This window comes from Podarcis gaigeae (genome assembly GCF_964106915.1).
Source record: "Podarcis gaigeae genome assembly, chromosome: 3".
Taxonomy (NCBI): Eukaryota; Metazoa; Chordata; class Lepidosauria; order Squamata; family Lacertidae; genus Podarcis; species Podarcis gaigeae.
This window is the reverse complement of record NC_139680.1, coordinates 117,399,585-117,415,789: the sequence shown is the minus strand read 5'-3', so window position 1 is coordinate 117,415,789 and position 16,205 is coordinate 117,399,585. Positions and strand designations below refer to the sequence as shown.

The following is a 16,205-nucleotide window of genomic DNA, read 5'->3' as shown; positions in this document are numbered from 1 at the left end:
ATCTTCCGAGGCCCTCCTCCATGTGCCCTTTCCTCAAGAGGGTGGGAACATGAGAGCAGGGCCTTCTCTGCAGTGGCTCCCCGTCTGTGGAATGCTCCCCCCAGGGTTGTTCGCCTGGCGACTTCATTACATGCTTTTAGGTGCCAGGCAAAAACGTTCCTTTTTAACCAGGCCTTTAGTTGATCTTATTGAATGTGGTTCTTTTTTGGGGGGGTTGGGTTATTGTTTTTGGTTTGATTTTATATGTGGTGGTCTTTGTTTGTGAACTGCCCTGAGACCTCCGGGTATAGGGCGGTGTAAAGGTAAAGGGACCCCTGACCGTTAGGTCCAGTCGTGTCCGACTCTGGGGTTGCGGCACTCATCTCGCTTTATTGGCCGAGGGAGCCGGCGTACAGCTTCCAGGTCACGTGGCCAGCAGGACTAAGCCACTTCTGGCGAACCAGAGCAGCACACGGAAACGCCGTTTACCTTCCCGCCCGAGCGGTACCCATTTATTTACTTGCACTTTGACGTGCTTTTAAACTGCTAGGTTGGCAGGGGCAGGGATTGAGCGACGGTAGCTCACCCCGTCATGGGGATTCGAACCACCAACCTTCTGATTGGCAAGTCCTAGGCTATGTGGTTTAACCCACAGCGCCAACCACGTCCCTTATAGGGCGGTGTATAAATTGAATAAATAAATAAAAATAAAAGAAACGTGGTGACCATCTTTTCCTGGTCCCCAACCACATTTTTATTCCTCTCCGATGTACGTATCTTGCCCACATGCAATTAGCCTTGTGATGATTTGATTAACTAACAAAGCTGTTAACCCCCTGCCCCTATTTTATCATCAGTACAACTCTGTGGGGTGGACTCGGGCGGAAAGGTACCAAGAGGTCCAGCATCGCCCACTGAACTTCCTGGCAGACTGAAAGTTTGGACCTCCAGATGCTCTGCAACCCCAATGCCACCCTGTCTCTCAGAAGTTTTACTGGAAGCAGTCAGGAGCGGTTCCTGATGAGCTGAGAAATTGTGATTCAAGCATTGCGGTGGGTTGGACAACACTGGCCCTTCCAACTCTATGATTCTATGATATCCACTGGATTGGGAGCCGCCCAGAGTGGCTGGGGAAACTCAGCCAGATGGGCAGGGTATAAATGATGATGATGATGATGATGATGATGATGATGATGATGATTATCCTGGAGGGCCTGGGCTCCTATGAAGCTGAATGCTGGAAGCTTCAGCACAGAGAAAAGTACTTATTCACGCAGTGCACTGTTAAACTAGGGAACTAACCTTCTTGATAGCAGTCATGAAATTAAAAGACGCCTGCTTCTTGGGAGAAAAGCAATGACAAACCTAGACAGCATCTTAAAAGGCAGAGACATCACCTTGCTGACAAAGGTCCGTATAGTTAAAGCTATGGTTTTCCCAGTAGTGATGTATGGAAGTGAGAGCTGGACATTCAAGAAGGCTGATCGCTGAAGAATTGATGCTTTTGAATTCTGGTGCTGGAGGAGACTCTTGAGAGTCCCATGGACTGCAAGAAGATCAAACCTCTCCATTCTGAAGGAAAACAGCCTTGAGTGTTCACTGGAAGGACAGATCCTGAAGCTGAGGCTCCAGTACTTTGGCCACCTCATGACAAGAGAAGACTCCCTGGGAAAGACCCTGATGTTGGGAAACATGGAGGGCACAAGGAGAAGGGGAGGACAGAGGACGAGGTGGTGGGACAGTGTTCTTGAAGCTACCAGCATGAGTTTGACCCAACTGCGGGAGGCAGTGGAAGACAGGAGTGCCTGGTGTGCTCTGGTCCATGGGGTCACGAAGAGTCAGACATGACTAAACAACAACCATTCACAAGCTGTTCCCCTCCACAAAACTGGGAATACTCAACAAGCCCATCTCTGTGAAGGGACTGGAGAGTTAGCGCCCCCTGCTGGAAGAGAGAGGCTCTCGGTGTTATACTCCAGCTTTTGCCAACCTGGTGCTCCCCAGAGATTGTGCAGTTGAACTAGGGAACTCACTGCCACAGAAAATCTGTGAAATCCACAGAGGGCTATCGAGGGCTACCAAATAGAACATTACAGCTATGTTCTGCCTCCACAGCTGAGAGGCAACGAAGCCTCTGCATCCCTGTGGTTGGAAACCCCAGGAGGGGAGAATTGCTCTTGTGCTCAAATCCTACTTGTGGGTTTCCTGCAAGAATCTGGTTGGCCCCTGTGAGGACAGGATGCTGGGCTAGAAGGGCCACTGGCCTGATCCTGCAGGCTCTCTTATGCCCGTTTTCTCTCTCTCTGGTTTGGGACTATGACGCCAATCAGCACAACCACGAAGGGCACCCAGTTGGCCAAGGCTGGGGGAATAGTCTGTTCCTGCTGCAGATGATCTTTTAGAGAAGAAAACCCGATTCTCCGTGGCTGACTTTTCTCTCCCGAACTCTCCCCAAAAGCAAAAGCATCACTGGTTAGGGTCAGTTTTGACATGCCTGCTTTCCAACGGGCTGGGAGCGAGATAGCGGGAGATGTCAGTGTTGTGTCACCGGCTAAGCAGCTGCTGGATAAGCGACGGAGAAAAAAAGGAAAGAGAGAGAGAGAGAAAATATGAATCCCTCGGTTATCACAGTCTTTCAAGGATATAGGAGCTGAGACCGCGGGGAAGCTCTGAGGCTGAAGATGTCCCAGCCAGAAGCTTGGGTTGCAGTTGCTATCGGTAGCGGTGAGCTGTTCGCCCAAGGCGACCAGAGAGCGAACGCAGAGATGGCTGAAGCCCTGGTGAGCCTCCTTCTGTCAGAAGAACCCCAGTTCCTGATGTACACCAGGACTCTTCCTATCTCGGCCGGAAGAGATACGGGGACACTCACAGCCAGCGATCCCTTGCTCTTTCAGGTCCGAAACTGATGTGCTCCAGGGCTTCATATCCAGGCCCTCTGTTTGGTGCCAAGTTTCCAAGGAACGGAAACAGAGACCCACATGTGGCCACATCTGGGGAGGGGAAAGGGGTAGCGAGTGCTTCTCCCGAAACATCTTCTGCACTGTCTACACAGGAGGAATCACAGAATTTCAGAGTTGGAAGGAAGCCTGGGGATCGTTTAGTCCAACCCGCTGCAATGCAGGAATATGCAGCAGGGATCGAACCTGCAAGCTTGGTGTTATTAGCTGTAACGAACTGAGTTATTTAGACTAGGAAGTTATTATCAGGCTTGGGAGCCATCAAATATGCTCAGGGGTGGAGCGGACTTTAAAGCTTTCTCAGAAATACGAAACAAGGGAAGGGGAACTCCAGATTAGCCCAGTGAGTTCTGAGAAAATTCAGTGGGCATGGACTGGTATTTCTTGAGAGGTGGGGCAGGAAAACGGGGGGGGGGGGTGCGGGGGCAGGCAGGCAAGAGTCGTAACAGAACGGAGTTTCCTGGAGCAGGGCATGGCAGGCTAGAACCCAAAACTGGGAAACTCCACACGGCCATGTTTTGCTGCAGATCGGCTTGTCGTGACACCTCCTCTCTGAACCCGCCTAATCCCCATTTCCAAAGGCACCCAAGCCAGAAGCCGATTCCAGGAAGCTGAATATTTTATTTATGGATCAGGTCAGATACGCTGGTTCAACTCCCAAACATAAGCGACACACACAAACACACACTTTTTCCTGCATTGGGAAAAGGACAATTAATCTGGCCTAGATCTCGATCTAGACCTATCAACCGGTGACAGTTTCCACCGGTGACTCATCACAATCTCGCTGCTAATGTTGAAACCGTGGATTTGATTTACACCAGCACGACAGCTCCAAATTCCATCGCGAAAGATGGAAAGAGCTGCTCCATGCGGTACTATGGATAGCTCAACGCAGGGGTAGTCAACGTGGTGCTCTCTATAGGGGCTACGCCGCCTCCCCAGGGTGCCGGGGCTGTTCAGAGTTGAGAGACGGCCGCAGCATCTGAAGGGCCACACGTTGGCTCCCTCTGACTCACCGTGACAGAAAATGGTCCTGGGCCAAGTTCAAGGGTGTTGCTGTCAGCGCATAAAGCCCTTAATAACTTTGGACCAGTGTACCTGCAAGATTGCCTTACCCAATACACCCAATTGGCTACTTCAGTCAGAAGAACTGGCGCTGTTACGAGTGCCACATAACACCCATTTCTAAGAACTTTTAGTGCGGCACCACCTACACTTTGGAACTCCCCGCCGATTCATATCAGACAGGCGGGTTCACTGTGCTCTTTTTGGTGCCTGTTGGAAACACGTTTGCTTAGGCAAGCCGACCCAGGTGTTTAGAGGAAGCTGGTGTGTGCTTTAATCTGGTTTCAGTGTATTTTCATTCTAAATTTTGGAAGGTTTTTTTTTTTTTAAAAAAAAAAATGATTTTTCAAATTACAGTTTTACAAACATGTATCCAACATACAGTTATACCTCGGGTTGAAGTAGCTTCGGGTTGAGCACCGCGGCGACCCGGAAGTAACGGAACGGGTTACTTCCGGGTTTCGCCGCTCACGCATGCGCAGACGCTCAAAATGACGTCACGCGCGTGCGCGGAAGCAGCGAATCGTGACCCATGCATGCGCAGATGCGAGTTGTGTTCTGTTCTGGATGTGAACGGGGCTCCGGAATGGATCCCGTTCGCATCCAGAGGTACCACTGTACAACATAAAGACAAGATTCCACAGAATCTCCTGGACTTCCTTCCTCCCCTTTGTGAGTCCTATCGTTATTCATTTCCTTCTGCGTCTTTTATGATGATCCAAATCTTTTACCTCTCCATTATATCCAAAATTCACCATTAAACTACAAGTGTTTCTCCCATCCTACTACCAATTTTAACTGTTTACAATGGTTTTTTAAGATAAATCACAAATTTCCCCCATTCATTATTAAAATTTTGGTTTTCCCGGTTTCTGATTCTTCCGGTCATTTTTGCCATTTCAGCATAATAATCCATCAACTTAACCTGCCATTCTTCTCTGGTCGGGACTTAATCTTCTTTCCCTTCTTTCCCAGGACCAGTGGTCAGGGATGGATGGGAGTTGTAGTCCCCAAACATCTGGAGGGCTGAGTGTGCCTATGACTGGTCAATGCACAACAGAGGGGGGTGTTTCTGTGTGCAACTGATTTAACATGCCAATGCCACCTGACAGCGCAATGATATGCATACTTACTCTAGGTCCCATCATGTGCAATGAAATGTATGTCCCAATGTGTGTTTTATTAGTGTTGTTATTTTATTGCAGCCTTTCTCAACCTGCGGGTCCCCAGATGTTGTTGAACTACAACTCCCATCACCCCTACCTAGCAAGGCCAGAGCTTGATGGGGATGATGGGAGTTGTAGTCCAACAACATCTGGGGGACCCACAGGTTGAGAACCGCTGTTTTATTGATTGATTGATCAATTGGATTCACACCCCTCACTTTCCTCCAAGGAGCTTAGGGCAAAAATAGGATTGCAAGCCAAGTTTGTCCAGATGACCTGGTCACCCTAATGTGGATTTTGTACTCAGGGAAAGACAGCTTGCAACTAGACCGAGTGCAGGTGAAAGGAGGGGGAAATCAAAACGAGTCCCATACCTGTGTTTTCTTGGCTTGCCGTTTCCCAAAAATGCAAGACAGGTCATCTTCGCTTCGGGAGGAGAGATCTTTTCCTGGGGTGAAACAAAAGAGGCACTATCATGACACTAGAGCTCATGGGCATCCGACACAGCTGAGTGCTGGAGGATTCAGAACAAGGAAAGGACTGTGGAAATCTCCCCCACAGGATACAGTGATGGCTACCAACTTGGATGGCTTTAAAAGATGACTGCACAAATTCATGGAGCAGAGGACTAGTGAAGGCTACTAGCCGAAGGAGCAGCTGCTCCAGCACTTGCTTTCCTCTTCCCTCCTCATTGTCCTTTCCTCTCGTGTTGTGTCTTATTTGACTGAGAGCCCAGCAGATGGGGACTGCCATATCTTTAATATATGTACGGCACTTAGAGAATTTTAGGCAAATTGCCAGTGTTAAATAACAGCAATGAATTTTAAGTGTGGCCAGCACTGTTGATCTAAGCCATGGATAGGCAAACCAAGGCCTGGGAGCCGGATCCGGCCAAATTGCCTTCTAAATCCGGCCCATTGACGGTCTGGGAAGCAGCGTGTTTTTACATGAGTAGAATGTGTGCTTTTATTTAAAATGCATCTCTGCGTTATTTGTGGTGCAAAGGAATTCATTCTTTCTCCCCACTCCAAAATATAGTCCATCCCCCCACAAGGTCTGAGGGAAAGTGGACCAGCCCCCTGCTGAAAAAGTTTTCTGACCCCTGATCTAAGCACTGGAAACAACGATGTTCCATTTCAGCACCTTTAAAATCATGAGTAGGCAACATGGTTACCACCAGAGATGAGACTACAACTCCCATCGTTCCTGACTATCAGCCATACTGGCAAGGGTTGATGGGAGTTGTAGTCCAGTAACATCTGGAAGGCATCACATTGGCTGCCTCTACTATATACAGTAACATAATGAATAATACCAATTCAACTGGGTAGTTTCAATGTTGTAATTAACTCCCCATCCACTGATAACTTGATTTACCTAAGGAATCTCTCAATTTATCTAATGCACACCTCCTTAGCAGAGCTAAAATAGAATGTTAGCTACCTTCAAATCTTTTATCTTCACATTTAAGCAATTTAAAGGCAATATGTGCTGTTGAGTTGTCTTATAAACACTGAGTTTACTGATAAAAGTAATATCCAAGTTAAGTTCTGAGTAAGGTTTAAAGCACATTTAAGTCGCAAAAGCAAAAACCTTTGCAGGCTATGGAACATACCATGAACAGGGCAGACTTATGCTTACTAAACAGAGGTCAGAACATGCTCTAATGAATCCCAACTGATTTTTAAAGCCTGGGGAAATTTCCCAGAAAACAAACAAGCCCCCGATTCGACTTTCCCCAGGAAACGTGCAACAGTTGCTGTATCCAGGAGATGACTGGTGATCTGGTGTTGTTCTCCTTTTGCTTTCTCCCTTACCTTTGGCAAATTTCACATAATGAACTCGTTTCCGGGCACTCTTAGATTTCTCCTCCAGGCTAAAGGTTCTTTTCTCCTCCTTGGACGCGGCCTCTGGAAACACAAGCAGAAGTTCCTGTATGAGGCAAAGACATGGGCTGCCTTCTGCCGAACCTCACTCGGTTTCTGATCCGAGAGACCCTCCTCACACTTCCTGCTTAAAACACTTTCCTTCACTGGAGGTTTTCAAACAGAACATGAACGGCTGTCAGTCAGGGATTCCTTAGTAGCGATCCCTGCATTGTGGCGGGATAGACTAGATGAGCCTTGAGAACTCTCCACAATTCTATGATTCCCACATTAACTTCAGCAGCAAAGTTCTTAATAATAATAATAATAATAATAATAATAATAATAATAATAGTAATAATTTATTTATACCCCACCCATCTGGCTGGGTTTCCCCAGCCACTCTGGGCGGCTTCCAGCAAAACACTAAAATACAGTAACCTATTAGACATTAAAAGCTTCCCTAAACAGGGCTGCCTTCAGATGTCTTCTAAAAGTCTGGTAGTTGTTTATCTCTTTGACATCTGGTGGGAGGGCGTTCCACAGGGTGGGCGCCACTGCAGATAAGGCCCTCTGCCTGGTTCCCTGTAACTTTGCTTCTTGCAGTGAGGGAATCGCCAGAAGGCCCTCAGCGCTGGACCTCAGTGTCCAGGCAGAACAGTGGAGGTGGAGACGCTCCTTCAGGTTTACTGGACCAAGGCCGTTTAGGGCTTTAAAAGCTTAACTTCTGCATTGTGCCCCTGGTGAATTCTAGCAGGGATGAAATGGCTGTTCTTCCTTTGATTCACACCAATTCGTGATATAGCCTGTGGAATTCTATAATTAGTACACCAAGTTGTACAACATTTTTTTACCCTTTTGCTCATCCCAAGCCTGCTGCCTGTCAGTCAATGTCTCAGCTATGTGCTGTGTAGTTCAAGGGCTGGTCTAAACTAGTCTATGGGGAAGGGCCAGAGTTCTGTGTCAGAGCACTTGCCTTGCATCCAGGTCCTGAGTTCAAATCCTGGCATATCCGGGTAGGGCTGGGGGAGACTCGTTGCCTAAACCCTGGACAGCAGCTGTCTATCAGTGTGTAGATAAAAATGAGCAAGGTGGACCAATGGCCTGATTCAGTATAAGGCAGCTTCCAATGTTCCTAAAACTCAAGCCTAGGAAGTGAGGCACAACTCAAGTCACTCCCAAGACAACAAAAAATGGATTCTATGTGCCCTAATGGTGGCCAAGAGACTGATACTGACGAACTGGAATAATATACCGTATTTTTCGCCCTATAGGACACACTTTTCCCCCTCCAAAAATGAAGGGGAAATGTGTGTGCGTCCTATGGGGCGAATGCAGGCTTCAGGAAGCTCTGCGCAACCCTAGGGAGACCAGCGCAACTTCGCGCCGGGCTCCCAAGGGTTGCGCAGAGCTGCCTGCACTCCCGGGCTTCCCGCAGCTCTCCGCAAGCCTGGGGAGACCGGCGCGGCTCCCTAGGCTTGCGGATAGCAGGCTGTTCTCGGGGCTGGGGTCGGGGGAAGCTCAGGCTTCCCCCGCGCCAGCCCCGTGCCTGGGGGGGGGGTGGAATATATTTTTTTCTTTATTCCCCCCCCAAATTAGGTGTGTCCTATGGGGCGGTGCGCCCTATGGGGCGAAAAATACGGCACACGTATGATACCATTTAATCAATGGATTGATAATAGGACAACACTTGCAACTTATGAATGGACTGCTTAGAGACGTAGACTTTGTTTGGATAAATATGACAACGTTTGAAAGGAGGCTGTATAGAATGTAGTAGAATATTAACATCTACATATATATTTGGATAATAACATATCAGTTTATATAAGAATGTATGGGAGTACATTCACTGAATTTTTGTAACTTTTTATTTTATTATACACTTCTCCCAACCACCACTTCCCATCTTTTTTCTCTGTATTACTTTATTTCTTTAGAACAGATTTTTTAAAAAGTTGCTCCCACACACCTTCAGCAATACACACCTCTCATTCTGTTTGGCCAGATTGTGTGTACACTGGTGGCCAAAACTGTGGAAATCTTTTGGGAAAGGTGTATTTCTGAGGTTTGATTGCTCATAACACCACTTTTTTTGGGAGTAATACCATAAAGTTATATATCAATGGAAATATAATTTAATGAAGAATGTGATGCAATGAAATTTGTTTAATTATCTATATATTCTATCAAAAGTTATAGCCAAATAACCAGAAAAAGGAAGCAAAACTTGCTTAGGTTGATATGCAGTAACTTTCCTTCATTTGAATGTAGCCAATCAGCATGAGTGTTTAGAAAGCCAATCAGGTGTTATGAGCCATCAAACCTCGAAAATACACTTTCCCCAAAAGGTTTCCACAATTTTGGCCATTGGTGTAAGTTTGTGGTTTCAATTTTAATCACAAAAGTGGAAGCAGTGCCCTCGTCTGGCCAAGGATGGCATAGCATAAGTTTACTGGAACATGTCCAGAGGAGGGCAACCAAAATGGTCAAAGGCCTGGAAACGATGCCTTATGAGGAACGGCTAAGGGAGCTGGGCATGTTTAGCCTGGAGAAGAGGAGGTTATGGGGTGATATGATGGCCATGTTCAAATATATAAAAGGATGTCACATAGAGGAGGGAGAAAGGTTGTTTTCTGCTGCTCCAGAGAAGCGGACACGGAGCAATGGATCCAAACTACAAGAAAGCAGATTCCACCTAAACATTAGGAAGAACTTCCTGACAGTAAGAGCTGTTCGACAGTGGAATTTGCTGCCAAGGAGCGTGGTGGAGTCTCCTTCTTTGGAGGTCTTTAAGCAGAGGCTTACCAACCATATGTCAGGAGTGCTCTGATGGTGTTTCCTGCTTGGCAGGGGGTTGGACTCGATGGCCCTTGTGGTCTCTTCCAACTCTATGATTCTACTTGGTAGCTGATTCAAAGGGAACAAGTCACAAAGCCCTTTCATAGCTCACTCCCATACCTGGGGCGTCTTGTCCGTGGCAGTTGTTCAGCTCTGCCAGAAGCTGGTTGAAGTCATCCTGATGGGCAATCCAGTTGTCCTGCAAAATATCACACAAGAAGGTCACCAGTCTTTGAGGGGGTTCAGTTTTCCTTGCAAACCAGGAAAACTGTTGTGGGCACCACACAGACTCACAACCAAATACACATCACAACCAAATCCACTGGCTACGGTATGTCTCTCTTAAGCCTTTTTTGGGGGGAAGAGGGGACCCTACAAGCACCAGAGAAGGCCTCTGGTACCAGACTGCTTGCAGGTACCAGACTGGCAGACATGACTAACAAAGTGATTAGAGCTCTGTTTGATCAGGCTAATGGTGATCTGTTGTCTTTGTCCATGGAGCTTTCTTGGCAGGGATACTGGAGTGGCTTGCCAGTTCCTGCTCCAGGTGGATCACGTTTGGTCAAAACTCTCCACTATGACCTGTCCATCTTGGGTGGTCCTGCACGGCATAGCTCATAGCTTCTCTGAGTTATTCAAGCCCCTTCGCTACAGCAAGGCAGTGATCCATGAAGCTGGACCATAAAGAAGGCTAATTGCCGAAGAATTGATGCTTCTGAATTATGGTGCTGGAGGAGACTCTAGAGAGTCCCATGGACTGCAAGAAGATCAAACTGATCCATTCTGAAGGAAATCAGCCCTGAGTGCTCACTGGAAGGACAGATCGTGAAGCTGAGGCTCCAATACTTGGGCCACCTCATGAGAAGAGAAGACTCCCTGGAAAAGACCCTGATGTTGGGAAAGATGGAGGGCACAAGGAGAAGGGAACGACAGAGGACGAGATGGTGGGACAGTGTTCTCGAAGCTACCAGCATGAGTTTGACCAAACTGCGGGAGGCAGTGGAAGACAGGAATGCCTGGCGTGCTCTGGTCCATGGGGTCATGGAGAGTCGGACACAACTAAACGACACAACAACAACAAGAATGTTGATCTAGTCGAGCATCCCATTCTCACAATGGTGAAGCAGGTGCTACAAAGGTAAACCCACAAGCAGGACACGGGCACAAGAACAACTCTCTCCTCCTCCCGTGGTTTCCAGCAACTGGTCTTCAGGAGTGTTGCTGCCTCAACTGTGGAGGCAGAGCATAGCCATCATCATTTCAAAACCAAATTGGCAGATGACTGCAAACCATGGGTGGTCAACTGAGATATCACACTAAACGATAGTTCCTTAATTGTAATCTTGGGCTTGGTATGATGCTGGAAAAGAGTTGTTGTCTAGTTGCTAAAATGACAAGTGATCTAATTCAATTCCAAACGACAGACTGCACTTGCACAAAAATCCAAATTATTCAGTGCAAACCCAAAACAAGAACTAGTCAAAGTCTTTTTCCATGAACTTTAAATACAAATCAAGCCCGTCTGCATATCTGCTCATTTTTACAGGGTTGATTCCCCTTCTGCAAACCCTGAGGATCTGGAGCTCCGCAGAGAATGGAAAACTCGCAATATGAATTCCAAGATAGGCAGATAAATGTGAATTTGAATGCTCGTGCCTGATTTGAGCAGATGTAGACCTCGTTTCCATTCACTCCACCCACCTCTTGGTTGGCGGCTGCTCCTAAGCCCAGAGTGTTGTTCTTCAGTTGGACCTTGACGTGTTCGGTGTTGCCTTGCTCCTGAGCTCCAAGCCCCTGGCAGAAAGAGAAGCAGAGTAATGAAATCATCTGAGGGAGGCTGAAGCACCTTGCAAATTATTTTATTTGTCTCAAAAAGGTTTCCAACTTGCATTTCAATGGTGTGCCTTCCAAGGTGGCATACAACAGGTTGTAATAGTGATAACAACACCACATCCCAAATACACACACAGACACACACAGACACACACACACACACACACACACACACAGACATCAACCAGCAGCCCTGAATCCCCTGGTTGATGGATGGAGCCAGAGGTAGCTACCCTTCAAAGATGGATTCCATTTCCATACTGACCTTCCTACCATGGGAGCTGGGAGCAGTGAACAGTGTAAAAATGCAAAAAAATGCATTTCTAAAGTCATAAACACAAAGCCATGCTAGCTGCTGAAATTTCATTAAACCTGTGTGTGCATTTTTGTGTGTGTGTCAGAGAAGGAAAGAACAGTTCACCAGTTTGTGTTACCCGCTTAGCAGGTGAAAAACATGCAGGAGGACAGCCTGCCCTGCTGCCACAAACACAATTTCTATCTGAGGAGCTGGAAGGCTAGGGAAGGGAAGGCTGCAAGTGGCTTGGCTGGGGATGGATCAGGCACTACAATCCCAGGGTAACCCCTTCTCCTTACGACAGAAGCGTTGTCTATTTCAGCACGCATCTCCTTCTGGCTCACACAAGGCAGATACACACCTCTGATCCGTTCATATTATTTTTTTTTGCTACGCAGACTTACTTTGCCTTTTGACCACCCCATTTTTTCCAACATCTTTTGGCCAAATTTTGATTCATCTTTACTCCAAGCGCTGTTCCGGGGATCCACAGACCACTTCTGCTTCCTACGTGCTGAGAAGAGAGAGAGAGAGAGACAGAAAGCTAAGTTAAGCCCCCAAAGTTGGAAAAGAATTTTTCCCTCTGGCTTGCTCTTCCCTCTCCCCTCCTGGCCAGGACTGGCTTCTTTAAGGACAATGACAGACCATTCTCCTTCCATGAAGCCCTTCCACTAACTGCCTCTAGGCTTTTAAATTCACACAGGGGCCAGGGCACTGCAGAGCAAACGAATAAGCAGAGTAAGAATAGGCAGCAGAGCTTCTTACAGGAGGTGGCAATGACCGCCAGTTGACGTGTCCAGAAGAACAGAACCCGCAACAAGAATGGGCTGCTCCTATTCAGCTTGCCAGCAAGTCAGGAAAATTTGTCAAATTAGCCTCAGAGCAGTGTACACAAAAAAGCACGTCATAAAACACAGGCCTCAATGAGCCACTTTCCCCTTGTTTCCCAGTTTCCTACTTTTTTCCTTAGAAGTAGGGTTGCCATCTTTGTTCTGGCAAAATACAAGACAGGGCTGGGGGGGGGGGTAGGGAGTTGGTGAACAATTCCCCCCCCCCCAATGTGGTGCTGAAGTGACTCCAAAGCAATCCATCACTTTAAATTGGATTTTTTAAAAAAATAAATAAATTGGATTTTTAAAATAAAATGCTTTTGGAGGAAGAAACTCTTTCTAAAGATAGTTTTCTATTTAAGTTACATTGTAGTCCAAAGGCTATTAATCAAGAAATAAGGATTTGTTTTAAGTTTTTCATGTGTGCTGAAACCCAGTCTAAGTTGGGTTAAAAAAAAAAGTTTAACCACATCAGTTAACAAACATGGATACATATGCTATAATGTTATTGTTTTAGTTAAATAAATTGTTTTAATTGCTATTAAGGAAATAATTATTTTTCTCCTTCCAATAAAGCACAGTAGAAAAGTTGTCCAAATATAAACAGTTAACTTATCAAACCTCACAATAATTTCATAATTATCTGTCTATGTATTTCTAATAGTATAACCAAATCAGCAGTTTTTGATATACAGTCATACCTCGGGTTAAATACGCTTCGAGTTGAGCACATTCGAGTTGCACTCTGCTGCAACCCGGAAGTAACGGAGCACGTTACTTCCAGGTTTCGCTGCTTGCGCATGCGCAGATGCTCAAAATGAAGTCACACGCATGCACAGAAGCAGCGAAAAGCGACGCACACGTGCGCAGACGTGCCATTGCCAGATACGTTTACCTCTAGATGCGAACGGGGCTCTGGGACGGATCCCGTTCGTGTCTAGAGGTACCACTGTAACTGTAAAAACTACTCTGAAAATTTATTATTCCAAAAATGAAACCTCCATCTGGTTGTAAATATTAAGATTATACCAGCAGGAATGTATTTCTGTAAGAAGAAGAAAAAATAAATTTAATGACTAGTGATTTAAATAGATTTGATTTAAATCACATCCACCCTGCCTGAAATACAGGACAAAATTTGTCTCAATACAGGACGCACAGCATTCTACACTGAAATACGCGGCAATCCTGAGTTATGCAGCGCAGGCGGCAACCCTACTTGGAAGCGGGGACCCCGGAGCATAGCTGCCAACTTTCCCCTTTTTTAAAGGGGAAATTCCCTTATTCCGAATAGGATTACTCGCAAGAAATTAGGAGTACCCGCTGGCGGTAGGAGTACAATATGGGCATGTCTTTAAGTTAACATCTTACATTAAAAACCTGACAGTAACAAACAATCGAAGGCTTTCCTCCAAAGCCAGACTAAACGTCTTTCCCTCTGCAGTGTTGGATGGCAGGGTGAGAGGAGTTCCCTACCAGGACAGACTTTGCTCATGTGCTCAAGACATTGATTCTATAAAACATATTTTGTTGCACTGTGCGAAATATGAGCAAGCCAGGGCTGAACTGATATTACCCTTGTTGGTACCTTTCCCGGGGAAATCAGAGGATCACTATGTCAGGTTCCTATTGGAAGACCAGACAAACGCTAGAACATTAGCAGTGGTGAAGTTTTTAGCGGTGGTTGCAAGAACCAATGATCTTTAAGTCTGAACAAAAAGCTTGTTTCACCTGGAGGTAGGCTGTCCGTATAGTTAAAGCTATGGTTTTCCCAGTAGTGATGTATGGAAGTGAGAGTTGGACCATAAAGAAGGCTGATCGCTGAAGAATTGATCCTTTTGAATTCTGGTGCTGGAGGAGACTCTTGAGAGTCCCATGGACTGCAAGAAGATCAAACCTACTCATTCTGAAGGAAATCACCTCCGAGTGCTCACTGGAAGGACAGATCCTGAAGCTGAGGCTCCAATATTTTGGCCACCTCATGAGAAGAGAAGACTCCCTGGGAAAGACCCTGATGTTGGGAAAGATGGAGGGCACAAGGAGAAGGGGGCGACAGAGGACGAGATGGTGGGACAGTGTTCTCGAAGCTACTAGCATGAGTTTGACCAAACTGCGGGAGGCAGTGGAAGACAGGAGTGCCTGGCATGCTCTGGTCTAGGGGGCCACGAAGAGTCGGACATGATTAAGCGACTAAACAACAACAACAACAGGCTGTCTGAATTGTGTATTGCTTTGTAACGATTTGTTGGGTCTCTGGACCGTAATAAAGGTTGATAATGAGGAAAAGGGAAAAATTGACAGCTATGCCCCGGAGGCATCTGGCTGTCCTCGGTCTGGAGCAGGAGACTGGGGCTGAGCGGGACCCTTTGGGTGGGCGGGGCGGGGTGGGGGGAAGCCGGGCCCAGCGGGGCTCTCCTGGCGTGACGGGGCGTCGTCAACGACCGCGAGACGAAGAGCGGGCCCCGCCGCCCCTTCATTCCTCTCCCTGCCGTCCTTTCAGCCGGTTTCATACTCACGTTCTGCTAGCATCGCCATCTTGGCGGAAGGGGGCCTCCCAGAGAGGCTGGCGCGCGGTGATGACGACCACGCTGCCGCTGCCGCCCTCTTGGTTTGGGGCCTAGCTCCTGCCAGGCGCATCGCGGCCGTCTAAAATGGCGCCTGATTGGAAGAAAGCGGAGGAAGGAAGAACTAGGGAGCCGCTAAACTTAAGGAGAGCCGCCCGGGGATGGGGGGGAAGGAGGAATGGGACAGGGCGGCGGCGCTTACACCTCCGTTGTTGCGCTGCGCGCGGAGCAGGCAGTAGCGTAGACAGCAGCAGCGTTAGGCGAGGGCTGCTGCGTTTCAAAGCGGCTGCTGCTCAACAGGCTGGAGTTCAACCGGGCTGATCTTCACCTGTTGGATTTCTCTTCTTCCTCCAGCTGCGCTGCTAACATTCAGCGGGCGGTGCTTCGCTTCCATCGCGGCACCTCCATGCAAGAGCTTATCTCTTGGCTCGCTCTCAGCCATGCAGCTGAAAATCCAACTGGTGAAGCTCGCACTTTCACCAAAGCCTCGCCTCCCCGGTAGCTCCTAGGCCAATCTCGTTGGCCACCATTGCAGTCAGGATGCAGGGCACTAGATAGGATAATAATAATAATAATAATAATAATAATAATAATAATAATAATTTCTTAGTCGTTTGATCTTGCCCAAGGCAACCCAGGACGTATAACAAACAAACAAACAAACAGCTGCTCCTAAAAAATCCTAAAAGTACCCCCTCCCCCTTTTTCTCCCTCTTCTGAAGGTTTGTGTATATTGTCATGACAAATCACTGGGAGGCAATACAGTGGTACCTTGGTTCTCAAACGCCTTGGTACTCAAACACTGCA

General features: G+C 47.2%; 1 protein-coding gene across 1 annotated transcript in view; it reads right to left on the bottom strand.

Annotated features, from left to right (window-relative positions):
• PINX1 (PIN2 (TERF1) interacting telomerase inhibitor 1) overlaps positions 1-15,677 on the bottom strand; it is a 52,048-nt gene extending 36,371 nt beyond the window's left edge. Inside the window, exons 1-6 of the mRNA XM_083733667.1 lie at positions 15,351-15,677; positions 12,409-12,518; positions 11,578-11,670; positions 9,997-10,075; positions 6,988-7,080; positions 5,545-5,618 (exon numbers count right to left, since the gene is read on the bottom strand). Of these exons, the coding sequence (XP_083589793.1) occupies positions 5,545-5,618; positions 6,988-7,080; positions 9,997-10,075; positions 11,578-11,670; positions 12,409-12,518; positions 15,351-15,471 (570 nt within the window). The 5' untranslated portion in view covers positions 15,472-15,677. The remainder of the gene's footprint in view (positions 1-5,544; positions 5,619-6,987; positions 7,081-9,996; positions 10,076-11,577; positions 11,671-12,408; positions 12,519-15,350) is intronic.
• Positions 15,678-16,205: the final 528 nt, after the last annotated feature.